This window comes from Molossus molossus, unplaced genomic scaffold (genome assembly GCF_014108415.1).
Source record: "Molossus molossus isolate mMolMol1 unplaced genomic scaffold, mMolMol1.p scaffold_m16_p_24, whole genome shotgun sequence".
NCBI classification, from domain to species: domain Eukaryota; kingdom Metazoa; phylum Chordata; class Mammalia; order Chiroptera; family Molossidae; genus Molossus; species Molossus molossus.
The window spans coordinates 3,904,485-3,918,312 of record NW_023425360.1 but is presented as its reverse complement, the minus strand read 5'-3'; the positions used below and the strand labels follow the sequence as shown (position 1 = coordinate 3,918,312).

Here is a 13,828-nt window from a genome sequence, read left to right as displayed (position 1 = left end):
CTGGTCCGCAGGCTGACTCTCCAACCACTGAGCCAAACCAGCCAGGGCCCTTCAAAGCACTGAACATCAGATATATTCGCCTACATTTCCCTGATTCGACATAGAGAATTTCTGATCAAAACGGCCCACCTCTGAGGTTGCCAGAGAGGAGCTGAAAGATGGAGGACAAGAGGCAGCTGAGCAATGGGCCTGGCCACAGGAAACATCGTCCAATGAGGGAAGAGGCTCTGGCCAGGCAGCTCATTTGGTTGGAGCATCATCCCAATGTGCCAAGGTTGTGGGTTCGATCCTGGTCAGGCACATACAAGGATCAACCAATGACTGTCTAAATTGGTGAAACATCAAATTGATGTTTTTATCTCTCTCTCTCCAAAAATCAATCAAATCAAAAAAAGAAAATCAGAGAAACAAAACAAAGAGGGAAGAGACATGGTCTGGACACCTGGCCCTGCTAGGCACCATCTTACATGGGCTCTGCGACAGCATCAGGAGGCCTGAGGAAACAGTCTGGGTCCCTGGCCAGTAGGGGCCATGATGGTGCAGTGAGCTCCCAACGTCAAGGCACCTCGACACTGTCCTGAGACCTAGTTGAGGCTGTGCAGGAGCAACAGGCACTAATCTGAGGAGCAGGTGTAGCTCTAAATTGACCATGGGAAGGACTCTGATCACAGATAAATATTTATGGGTTTCCAAAGCTAGCTCTTCGCGAACGTCACCTACAGGGAACAAGGTATGCCCATGAGCAGAGCTCAGGGAAGACCCTCACACACTGGGGAGGAGATACTGCCTGCTACCAGTCTTGGCCAGCATGCTTCCCGTGTCCCCAACCTTGCCCCAGCCCAGGCTCTCATGTCCAGAAGCTGGTACCAACGGCAGTGGGTTTCCCGTTCGGAGAAGACTCATCATTCATAACACGGCAACTGACCAGTCTACTCCTCATGAGAAGAATGTATTTTAAACCCAGAAAGTCATTACTCTGAGAAGCTGCATACATTGGCAGCTTTACCTTCTACGGACACAGGGCCTCTCCCCTTGGCAGGGTTGCCCCTGGCTGTGCTGGAGAGATGGCCGTGGGGTGGGGGTCGGGGGTGCTCTCCCGATCAGCAGGAATGTGGTGGGCATGCACCAAGCTTATGATCAGGGTTGCTTCCTGTGAGGGCAGAGCTAGGACGAAGGCAGTGGGGGTGTATTCTGCAGGAGCGGTAATCGGAAAGCTTGGCTACATGAAAGGATTCAGGGGATGACAACCTAGCAGAGCCAATAGGCCACTCTGGTTCTCGGAAGATCCTGCCCTGTCTGTCACCCACCACGTCCCAGACCTGAAGGGCCAGTCCTTTTCCAGCTATGGCACCTCCCCAGCAAAAGTAAATGCTACAGGACCTCAGACACCTCGTGGTGCTAAGGAAGAAGACTTTAGTCGGACAAGGGTCCTGAGAAGCAGGTGGGCCTCTCAAGACGGACCCCAATTCCTGGAAACGGCTGCATGTGGGAGGGAGAGCGGTAAGTGGCTCGGGCACACTGACCCCCAACTAAGGGAGCCAGGAACGCCTCACATCTGCAGCGGCACGTGTGCCAGAGACCGGCCAGGCTGCACGCGTGAGCACGGAGCATCGCAGCAGCGCCACAGGACGCCCCTCCCCGCTCCCTGCCAGCACGGGTCAGGTCTGGCTTCTCTCCTGGGCTCAGAGGGGGTTCTGGTGCGGGACTGGCTTGGCTGGTTTCGAGGACTCAGTTCAGCCTAGTCTTCAACCCTCAGACAAACTGGGACAGGTTGGGGACTTTGATGTTGAGGTCACCGATGTTGATGTTCCGAGGAATCTCCGGCAGATTGATGTTTTTCACAGCAGACACAGCACGGGCAGGGGCTGCGGAGAGGCCACCCTGAGGAGAAATGACAAGTGTGCATGAGACAAACCCTCAGTGTCACCTACTTAATGTTCAGAACAAAACAGTGAAAGAGGCCTTGAAAATGTCTAACCTGAGCCCTGGCCGGTTTTGCTCAGTGGTTAGAGCGTCGGCCTGCGGTCCCAAGAGACCCGGGTTCGGCTCCTGCTGAGGGCACGTACCTCGGTTGCAGTTTGTCCCCGGCCCTGGTTGGGTCGTGTGGGTGGCAACTACTCTATGTGTTCCTTTCATGTCGATGTTTCTCTCTCTCTCTCCCTCCCACTCTATCTAAACAAAATATCAAAAAATGTCCTCGGGTGAGGATAGAAAAGAAAAAGAAAAAAAAAAAAAGTCTAACCTGAGAACGCACACAAGGCAAGTTTCGCCTTTTTCTCCGTCCTCAAAGCTAGACAACAAAACAATCTTCAGGTGAGGTGGGGACTGTGGTAATAGGGATCCAGACCCTGAATCCCTGAAGGTTTTAGAGCCCCAACACCTCACAGTGTCTGGCCCGTGGTCAGTACTCAATACATGCTCGGGGAAATAATCTGAGATGGTTTACCCAAGTACCACTCAGTATCAGGAGCACTTTTCAGGTTACAAAACAAAGTAAAACTCTTTACTCAAGAGACTGAAGACTCGTAAACTGCAGTCATGGGGAAATTTTTAAAAGGAAAACAAATGTCATGGCTTAGGGCAGCTGCTTGCCAACTAATAATGTGAGATGGAAAAGAACAGGCTTTCGCAACATCATGTGGCACCAAGACGGGAGGAAGGGCCAGCAGGAGGTGGGTGAACGCACACACAGCCCAGGGTCTATGGTCAGCTCACCCTCCAGGCACTCGCCCGGCGTGCAGAGAAGGGGAGAAGCTGACAAGGGCTCTCAAAACCATTTCCTCCTAAGTCTGCTTCCACCCTCACCCAGCAAATCTCCATTTCTTCTGGTTTCCAACCCCCTTGCCTCTGAGTCACCCACTATTCCAAGAAGCCTCCCGGCCTGCATATTTAGAACTGCAGTTGCCACAATAGATGTGGTCTGGACAAGCTTCTTCAGCAGCGCTGCCAGTCTTCACAGAAACAAGAATCCCTGGTTTTGCAAGATCCAGTTCCATTACTCAAAGCAAGAAAGCCGTTTAAGACACTCGAGCCCTGGCCGGTTTGGCTCAGCAGTTAGAGCATCGGCCTGCGGTCCAAAGAGACCCGGGTTCGGTTCCCACTAAGGGCACGTACCTTGGTTGCAATTGGTCCCTGGCCCTGGTTGGGATGTGTGGGAGGCAGCCACTCGATGTGTCCCTTTCACGTCGATGTTTCTCTCTCTCTCCCCCCACTCTGTCTGAACAAAAAAAATGGAAAAATGTCCTCGGATGAGGATTAAAAAAAATAATAACACTCGAAAAATTGAAGTGGTAATTTGTTCTGTGATTTCCACCGTAGGTGAAGGGGAACCCCTGTAACCTCTCCTGCCTGGTAAGGCTGATGAAGTCAACAGAGAGAACCCAGGGGGACAAGATAGATTTACTGTGAGCATCTGTTCTCTGTGGGGGTGGTCTGGGGTATGTTATTTTCAAACCTAGCCCAAACTCTACTGTAGCTTTTATAAGGCTAACTGGAAATAAGGAAATTGGCAACTCTGAGGTCTGAAAAACACCAAGAGAAATGGCTGCTGGGAATTCAGACTCATCTAGCTTACAAACTAGGAAACCACAATGCAATCGGAGAAGGGGCGCTGGGCCCCTCCAGGGAACGTGTGGCTTTGAGAAGAATTACAAACCACAAATGTGGGTCATAAGTCCCCATACCTAATGTTGCTCGCCTCCCCGTGCCATCTGGCTTTTCCACGCACATTTTTTTTGTTGTTGTTAATCCTCACCCAAGGATATTTTTCCATTGATTTTTAGATAGAGTGGAAGGGAGGGAAGGAGAGAGAGAAAGAGAAATATTGATGTTGAGAGAGACACATCAATTGATTGCCTCCCACACAATCCCAACAGGGGCTGGGAATTGAACCCAGGTATGTGCCTCTGATCAGGAATCAAACCCGAGACCTTTGGTCTGCAGGCTGGCGCTCTAACCACTGAGCCAAACCGACCAGGGCTCCATGCATACTTTTTTAAAAATTCTCACCTGAGGATTTTTTTCCATTTATCTTCAGATAGAGTGGGAGTAAGGAATAGACAGAGAGAGAAACATCAATGTGAGAGAAACACATTGACTGGTTGCCCCCTGCACGCCCCAGACCGGGGCTGGGGACAAATCACAACCAAGGTACATGCTCTTGGCTGGAATTGAACCCGCAACTCTTTGGTCCGTGGGCCAACGCTCTAACTGCTGAGCCACACCAGCCAGGGCTCCATGCACACTTCTAGCCTCACTCTTACCTGGCCTTCAAATCAATGAGCTTTGATGGACTCAAGGAGGAAAGATGATGAGTTACAACATTCCTAAGGTTCCACAGCAGCACAAACCAACCCATGTGCCTGCCCACTCCCCTTTCTGCCCAGGTCCAGTAGAGCAGTGCGCTCACCTCTGATTTCTCCAGCCTGTTCTGAGCTTCAATCTGAGCCACGATTTCATTCATGTTTGTTTCCAACACCATCCCACCCATTACCACCTCCTGTAGGATGTAATGCACCTAAAGGGGAAGCAAAGAAAAAAGGGTCAGTCCACAAGGAAACCTCGTGGGTACTCCTGCAGCAGCAGGGTAGTGGGACCTGATACCGGCTCCCGATCCACAACGGACACCTAAGCCCCTGGATCATCCACCTCTCAAGTGAGACCACAGGGGTTTCCTCTATGCTTGCAGGTCATCACACGAATCTCTCCCAGGAACAGTGGAGAGGTGCCTGGCTACACTCAAGGCAGGGAGGTTGCAGCAGAGAGCACAGCTCCGAGGTCAAGCAGATCTTGACTGAAGTCTGCTCCGTTAGCTCGTGAACTTGGGGGCACTATCCTTTCAATGCTTCAGCTTCCTTCTGGGATGGTGGAGAAGACCGAACGAGATAACCTGGTGCCCGGCAAACACTAGATTCTAAACAAATACCGATGGCATTCATTACATTATCATCATCCACTGACAGATGAGTGGATAAACAAAATGTGATATATTCATACAATGGACTATACTTCAGCCTTAAAAAGGAAGAAAATCCTGACACATGTTACAACATGGATGAACCTTAACGACATTATGCTAAGGGAAATAAACCAGACAACAAAGGACAAATAGGGTATGATTCCATTTCTATGAGGTACCTAGTGGTCAAAATCACGGAGGCAGGAAGTAGAATGGTGGCCGCCAGGGGCTGGGGAAGGAAAGGAGGGGAGCTACTGTTTAATGGGTAGAGTTTCGGTTTTGCACAATGAAAAGAACCCTGGGGTCGGGATGCACACAAGTGTACATGCACACTGCTGAGCTGCACGCTGAAGATGCACACAAGTGTACATGCACACTGCTGAGCTGCACGCTGAAGATGCACACAAGTGTACATGCACACTGCTGAGCTGCACGCTGAAGATGCACACAAGTGTACATGCACACTGCTGAGCTGCACGCTGAAGATGCACACAAGTGTACATGCGCACTGCTGAGCTGCACGCTGAAGATGCACACAAGTGTACATGCACACTGCTGAGCTGCACGCTGAAGATGCACACAAGTGTACATGCGCACTGCTGAGCTGCACGCTGAAGATGCACACAAGTGTACATGCGCACTGCTGAGCTGCACGCTGAAGATGCACACAAGTGTACATGCGCACTGCTGAGCTGCACGCTGAAGATGCACACAAGTGTACATGCGCACTGCTGAGCTGCACGCTGAAGATGCACACAAGTGTACATGCACACTGCTGAGCTGCACGCTGAAGATGCACACAAGTGTACATGCGCACTGCTGAGCTGCACGCGAAGATGCACAAGTGTACTGCGCACTGCTGAGCTGCACGCTGAAGATGCACACAAGTGTACATGCGCACTGCTGAGCTGCACGCTGAAGATGCACACAAGTGTACATGCACACTGCTGAGCTGCACGCTGAAGATGCACACAAGTGTACATGCACACTGCTGAGCTGCACGCTGAAGATGCACACAAGTGTACATGCACACTGCTGAGCTGCACGCTGAAGAACGAAGATGGCACTGTAGGTTGTGTACATTTCACCATCATTAGAGAAAAATAAGTCTCTATATGATTCTTCTAGCATCAATCCCTTTGTCTAGCGAACTCTTCTTTGTGGGAGAAGTTCTACTTGTGGAGCATCCACTATGTGCTGAGCATTTTATATGTAACTTATTTTAATCTCACAACATCCACCTCAGGTAGGAAATACAACCTCCACCTTACAGATGAGAAAACAGACACACGGCAAAGTCAGTGAACCATCCCAGTGTCACATGTCTTAGCAGCAGGACCGAGCACTGAACCTAGGCTGTCTGACTCCAGAGCTCACGTTCTACCCTTTCCACCACACTTCCTCCCAATCCCAAAGTATGCCTTCCACTCTGCTCATCCTTCACCTCTTGTCCATATGCAATAGTTGTAAGACTTGCCTTTGGTGTGTCAAGGATCTTGTATGAATTCCTCTGTGCTTTATCCCCAAGGCCTGGAACAGTGCCCAGGGCAGAGCAGGCACAGTGAATGAATAAAAGGCTTTTCATAAGTCTGAGTAGCACATTCCTTGTACTTAGAAGATGGATGATAGTGTGGTGGTGGAGGCGGTACAGAGAAGGTATGAAAGGCCTAGTAAAGGACCCAGCAATTGATTTGAGCCTTGGCCGGTTTGGCTCAGCGGTTAGAGCGTCGGCCTGTGGTTTGGAGAGACCTGGGTTCGGTTCCCGCTAAGGGCATGTACCTCGGTTGCAGTTTGTCCCCGGCCCTGGTTGGGTTGTGTGGGTGGCAACCACTCGATGTGTCACTTTCACGTCAATGTTTCTCTCTCTCCCCCTCCCACTCTACCTGAACAAAATATTGAAAAATGTCCTCGAGCAAGGATTAAAAAAAAAAAAAGAAAAAAGACTTCTGATTTGAGCCCTGGCTGGTTTGGCTCAGTGGTTAGAGTGTCGGCCCACAGATCAGAGAGCCCTGAGTTCAGTTCCCGCTAAGGGCACGCACCTCGGTTGCAGTTTGTCCCTGGCCCTGGTTGGGGTCATGTGGGTAGCAACCACTTGATGTGTCTCTCTCACATCGATGTTTCTCTCCTTCTCTCTTCCTTCCTCTCTCCCTCCCACTCTATCTGAAGATAAATGCAAAAAAATGTCCTCGGGTGAGGATAAAAAAAAAAATACAGGTAAGTGAACTCACCCAGAACCCTAAACCACGAGAACTACCGCTAGCTGGGAACAAAGACTTGACACCTACCTAGCATTCTGCAAACAGCTGGTCCCTGAAAAACTCACCTATTTAAAGATGAGTTATAAAAAAAGATTTATATAAAGATGCAACAAGAAACCATTAGAAAGAGACAGGAAAGCCAAAAGGCAGGCTAACACTCCACACTGGAATAATGCTACCACAGAGTAGATAAGATTGTCATAAAATATTTTGCAAAATTAAAGGAGGAAAACTTTGAAGCAAGAGCTCAAAGCAGAAGTGCAGACAAGAGCTTACGGGAGAGACTGGGAGACAAGGTGATGATGCCTACAAGCAAAGCTCAGAAAGGCAGTGGGGCGGACGTCAGAAATGAAGGCGGAACTGCCAGGAACAGCCGGGAGAAGAGACACGGCTGAAAACAGCAAGGAGCGCCCTGGCCAGTGTGCCTCAGGTGGCTGGGCGGCATCCCCAGCACTGGAAGGTCACTGGTTCGATTCCGGGTCAGGGCACAGGCCCAGGCTGCAGGATCTCTCTTTCTCTAAAAATCAGTAAAAAACAAAACAAAACACATACCCCCGGGTGAGGATTAAAACATAGTAAGGAGCCCTGGTGGTTTTGCTCAGCGGTTAGAGCATCGGCCCTCAGACCAAAGGGTTGTGGGTTCAATTCCGATTAAGGGCACGTACCTGGGTTGCAGGTTTGATTCCCAGTCCCAGCTGGGGTCATTCAGGAGGCAGCCAATTGCTGTGTCTCTCTCACGTCGGTGTTTCTCTCTCTCTCTCTTCCTCTCTCCCTCCCACCCACTCTATCTTAAACATCATTGGAAAAATATCCTCAGGTGAGGATGAACAAAAATAAAATAATTAGTAAGGAGCAAAAAGGAGAGAAATGAAGAAAAGCAAGTAAAATGAAACAAAAAAAGTTAAAAGGAGTGGAGAGGAAACAGGAGCTACAGAAGACAGCAGAGAGACACAGCACATGCCTAAAACCAACATGGACCAAGACAAGTTCATCAAGATTCACAGAGAAAGGCTGAGGCCGTTTCTGGGATTTGAGAGGAGCTGAGAGGACGCCGTGGACCCGGGGAAACCGGCCCTCCATAGTCAGCGCCAGTCAGACCCTGCGGATAAGACCAGATTTCTGCAACATGGCAAAAAGATCAAATCGCTTAAAAGAGGGGTAAAATCTTGAAAAGTTGCACAGTGAACCTCTAGCAGAAAAAGGAGCAACGCCCACAGAACTCCCGAGGAGAGAAGGTGTGACCGGAGCACTCTACGTCCCGTGACCGCCAGTCGAGGGTACCAGAGCGGGACTACCGCTCCCATGGGTCTCTGGAGGGAGCCACAGAGGACACACTTCTGGCGGCCAAGGGTGAGTGGGAAACGGACGAGGGAAAGACGCGTGGTGAGCACTGAGTCCACGTAATAGCAGGACCAGGAATAAGAGGATTAGAGTGACAACAGAATGTTGGTGCTGTGCCTCGACAACGGGGAAAAGCTACAGCTACAAAAATTGGAAAGAAGAAGGGCAGTGGCTAGAATAACATCAACTCCCCATCCTCAATGACGGAGAGCCAGTGGATGGCACTTAAAACTGACAACTCATGTAAGACAGAAAAGTGCATTATGACTTTTATTGTGACCTCCCCCCATGTCCAAGTCCACAATAACTTGCTATAAACAATACGTTGAGAGCCACCAAACTTTTGATTTAGGGCCAAGACCTTTTCTGCTGACTATAGTTCTATGCCATCTTCCTTGCATAAAATTCACCCGTAAGACACCCTCCACAATTTCGTTTCTCTGAAGTGGAGGGAGAACTCCGACTCCAGTGAAGCAGTCAGTTCAGAATCCTTGTGGTTTACCGGAGTGCTCCACCCCTCGTCTTCTATAGTTACCTTGCCCAAACCTAATGCAACTTCATTTCCCCTTTCAGGCAACTGGCCTTTCCAAAGCATTTACTTTTGTTTTCACAGAGCAAATACTCTTTTCTCATGCATGGCTTACCTGTATATCATTAAGCAAATCATGTGATTACAATATCAGTATAACTGGCATCAACAGGTCTGAAAACATCACACTGACCTGACCTTTGGTGGGAACAGTCAGTTGTGTTGTAAATGAGCAAGGATGAGCAACTAGGGACCAGCTGCCCAGGTGCCCAGCTGCCCACGTTCCTCTGACACATCAGGGAAGACCTCTTCCACGAAATGTGGAGTGGACCATGACGGCGGGTATTATTCTCTGAGTGGAGGAAGAGGGAACTTGAGAAAGGAGGAGGTTGCCAAGCACAGGCGTGGGGAGAAGGCAGCCAAGAATCGATACTGAACCGTGTACCTAACAAACTGGAGATCAGAAAGGATGGTTCTGTTCAATGATAGCAGTTGACTGATGGAGTGATCCTGAAGATGTTAAGAGACATGTGGTCAACACCTTAGAGAGTTAAAGGACCAACATGACAAAGGGAGGCAGGGGGAAATGAAACCTGAAATCTGAGTTGTGTAGGTGGCAATAAAAACCACACAAGTAGAAGAAAGCAAAGAGGTAAAGGTCCTCAAGAGCCCTAACCCCAGCCAAACACAGTGTACAATGAACAAATATGAATTGTCAATTAATAATAATTCTCAGCATTCTGCAATTTCAGCAACCACATAAAATAATGACACCAGCAAAAATCATTCAGAAGTGTTTGTTCAGAGAACAACAGTGCTACTGATTCCTTGGTTCCTGGCAAATGCACTGGCAGTTCGATCCAGGAATAATCACAACCAGGAAGAGTTTCATCTGCACACAAAGGTTACGGTAACCCTGACAAACCACAGGTTATCTTGATGGAAGGGGAAGGCAACAGAGAAAATACTTTCGGTGATGAATCTGAAATCTCAACAGGTAAAATGCTGGGTGGAAACAGATTATTTTTACAAGACCAAGATACACAAATTTATGGCCACCCTTTAGCGACTGAAAGTTGGGAGTTTATAATTCTGTCTTATTAAAATCTTTCCCTTGAAAGAAGAGTAGGACTGATTACCAGAATCAAAATGTCCAGTGCTCTGAAGGCAATCTAACCCACCGTCAAGCCTCTATTCTCTCCTCCCCCACCTCTGGACATCTGCTGTCCTTCACGTTTCCTTTCCAGGAAGCTGTCCCATCCTCCTCACTCCCCGGAAGGTACCTCTTCAATAACCGGATCCACTGGGCATCCAATCTGGCCCCACTCCTCTTTTCTGCCAATAGAAAGAAGGTAACTGCCTGAGCCCTCCCCCGCCCCGCAAGAGGCAATATGAATACCCTGAGCAAGATGGGGACCTGAGTTTGTGCACAGTGTACGAACAGAAGAAATGGGAGCAAGTCTGGCGCAGGCCGGGAGTCAGCAGTGCTGAGGTACAGCACAGCTCTGGACTGCTGTTCCACCATGTGTGCACAGAAAGCGAATACACACACCAGGAGCCGTCAGAGGAGAGCTGGTGACTGCCTGACCTGCTGCGACTTCCTGATGGAAAGAGAGTACTTCTCCAAACTGGAACAAGGGCTGGGAGTGTGGCCGACTCTGCTGCCACTGCCAATCCTAACCCTCACTACCTCCTACCACTCATGTGGGGATCCTGCTAAGCATTTCTGTAAAAATTCTTCCCGGATTTGAGGTGCCAAGCACCCAAGACGTGGGCCAAGCAAACTCCAGGAAGGCCGAGGACAGGCCAAGACGATCGCCACCTTCTCAGTGATACTGCTGCACCCTACGCAGATGCACTCGGGTTCTTGATCCACGCGCTGCTCTTCTCAGCGATACTGCTGCACCCTACGCACATGCACTCGGGTTCTTGATCCACACGCTGCTCTTCTCAGCGATACTGCTGCACCCCACGCACATGCACTCGGGTTCTTGATCCACACGCTGCTCTTCTCAGTGATACTGCTGCACCCTACGCACATGCACTCGGGTTCCTGATCCACGCGCTGCTCTTCTCAGCGATACTGCTGCACCCTACGCACATGCACTCGGGTTCTTGATCCACGCGCTGCTCTTCTCAGCGATACTGCTGCACCCCACGCACATGCACTCGGGTTCTTGATCCACACGCTGCTCTTCTCAGTGATACTGCTGCACCCTACGCACATGCACTCGGGTTCTTGATCCACGCGCTGCTCTTCTCAGCGATACTGCTGCACCCTACGCACATGCACTCGGGTTCTTGATCCACACGCTGCTCTTCTCAGCGATACTGCTGCACCCTACGCACATGCACTCGGGTTCTTGATCCACACGCTGCTCTTCTCAGCGATACTGCTGCACCCTACGCACATGCACTCGGGTTCTTGATCCACGCGCTGCTCTTCTCAGCGATACTGCTGCACCCTACGCACATGCACTCGGGTTCTTGATCCACACGCTGCTCTTCTCAGCGATACTGCTGCACCCTACGCACATGCACTCGGGTTCTTGATCCACACGGCTGGCTTCTCAGCGATACTGCTGCAACCCTACGCACATGCACTCGGGTTCTTGATCCACACGCTGCTCTTCTCAGCGATACTGCTGCACCCTACGCACATGCACTCGGGTTCTTGATCCACACGCTGCTCTTCTCAGCGAACTGCTGCACCCACGCACATGCACTCGGGTTCTTGATCCACGCGCTGCTCTCTCAGCGATACTGCTGCACCCTACGCACATGCACTCGGGTTCTTGATCCACACGCTGCTCTTCTCAGCGATACTGCGCACCCTACGCAGATGCACTCGGGTTCTTGATCCACGCGCTGCTCTTCTCAGCGATACTGCTGCACCCTACGCACATGTACTTCGGGTTCTTGATCCACGCGCTGCTCTTCTCAGCGATACTGCTGCACCCCACGCACATGCACTCGGGTTCTTGATCCACACAGCTGCTCTTCTCAGTGATACTGCTGCACCCTACGCACATGCACTCGGGGTCTTGATCCACGCGCTGCTCTTCTCAGCGATACTGCTGCACCCTACGCACATGCACTCGGGTTCTTGATCCACACTCTGCTCTTCTCAGCGATACTGCTGCACCCTACGCACATGCACTCGGGTTCTTGATCCACACGCTGCTCTCTCAGCGATACTGCTGCACCCTACGACATGCACTCGGGTTCTTGATCCACACGCTGGCTTCTCAGCGATACTGCTGCACCCTACGCACATGCACTCCGGGTCTTGATTCCACACGCTGCTCTTTCTCAGCGATACTGCTGCACCCTACGCACATGCACTCGGGTTCTTGATCCACACGCGCTCTTCTCAGCGATACTGCTGCACCCACGCACATGCACTCGGTTCTTGATCCACGCGCTGCTCTTCTCAGCGATACTGCTGCACCATACGGCACATGCACTCGGGTTCTTGATCCACACGCTGCTCTTCTCAGCGATACTGCTGTACCCCACGCACATGCACTCGGTTCTTGATCCACGCGCTGCTCTTCTCAGCGATACTACTGCACCCTACGCACATGCACTCGGGTTCTTGATCCACGCGCTGCTCTTCTCAGCGATACTGCTGCACCCTACGCACATGCACTCGGGTTCTTGCTCCACGCGCTGCTCTTCTCAGCGATACCGCTGCACCCTACGCACATGCACTCGGGTTCTTGATCCACACGCTGCTCTTCTCAGCGAGATCTGCTGCACCCTACGCACATGCACTCGGGTTCTTGATCCACACCCTGCCTCTTCTCAGCGATACTGCTGCACCCTACGCAAATGCACTCGGGTTCTTGATCCACGCGCTGCTCTTCTCAGCGATACTGCTGCACCCTACGCACATGCACTCGGGTTCTTGATCCACGCGCATGCTCTTCTCAGCGATAACGCTGCACCTACGCACATGCACTCGGGTTCTTGATCCCACACGCTGCTCTTCTCAGGCGATACTGCTGCACCCTACGCAATGCACTCGGGTTCTTGAATCACACGCTGCTCTTCTCAGCGATCAGCTGCACCTACGAAAATGCACTCGGGTTCTTGATCAACGCGGCTGGCTCTCAGCGATACTGCTGCACCCTACGCAAATGCACCTCGTGTTCAATTGATCCCACGCCCTGCTCTTCTCAGCGATACCGCTGCACCTACGCACATGCAATCGGGTTCTTGATCCACACGCTGCTCTTCTCAGCGATAACGCTGCACCCTACGCAATGCACTCGGGTTCTTGATCCACACTGCTCTTCTCAGCGATACTGCTGCACCCTACGCACATGCACCCGGGTCTTTGATCCACACGCTGCTCTTCTCAGCGATACGCTGCACCCTACGCAAATGCACATCGGGTTCTTGATCCACACGCTGCTCTTCTCAGCGATACCGCTGCACCCTACGCAATGCACTCGGGTTCTGATTCCACAGCGCTGCTTCTTCTCAGCGATACCGCTGCACCTACGCACATGCACTCGGGTTCTTGATCCACACCTGCTCTTCTCAGCAGAAACTGCTGCACCCACGCAAATGCACTCGGGTTCTTGATCCACCGCGCTCTCCTCTCAGCGATACTGCTGCACCCTACGCAAATGCACTCGGGGTCTCTGATCCACGCGCTGCTCTTCTCAGCGATACTGCTGCACCTACGCACATTCCTCGGGTTCTGGATCCACGCGCTGCTATTCTCAGTGATAC

General features: G+C 51.1%; 1 protein-coding gene across 4 annotated transcripts in view; it reads right to left on the bottom strand.

Moving 5' to 3' along the window:
- Positions 1–878: 878 nt before the first annotated feature.
- Positions 879–13,828, bottom strand: part of LOC118640972 (AP-3 complex subunit sigma-2) — a 68,224-nt gene continuing 55,274 nt past the window's right edge. The window contains exons 9-10 of one of the 4 annotated variants that reach the window (XM_036278077.1): positions 4,409–4,516; positions 879–1,881 (exon numbers count right to left, since the gene is read on the bottom strand). In XM_036278077.1, the coding sequence (XP_036133970.1) occupies positions 1,753–1,881; positions 4,409–4,516 (237 nt within the window). In that variant the 3' untranslated portion in view covers positions 879–1,752. The remainder of the gene's footprint in view (positions 1,882–4,408; positions 4,517–13,828) is intronic. The other 3 variants (XM_036278086.1, XM_036278083.1, XM_036278085.1) reach the window with 3 other exon arrangements.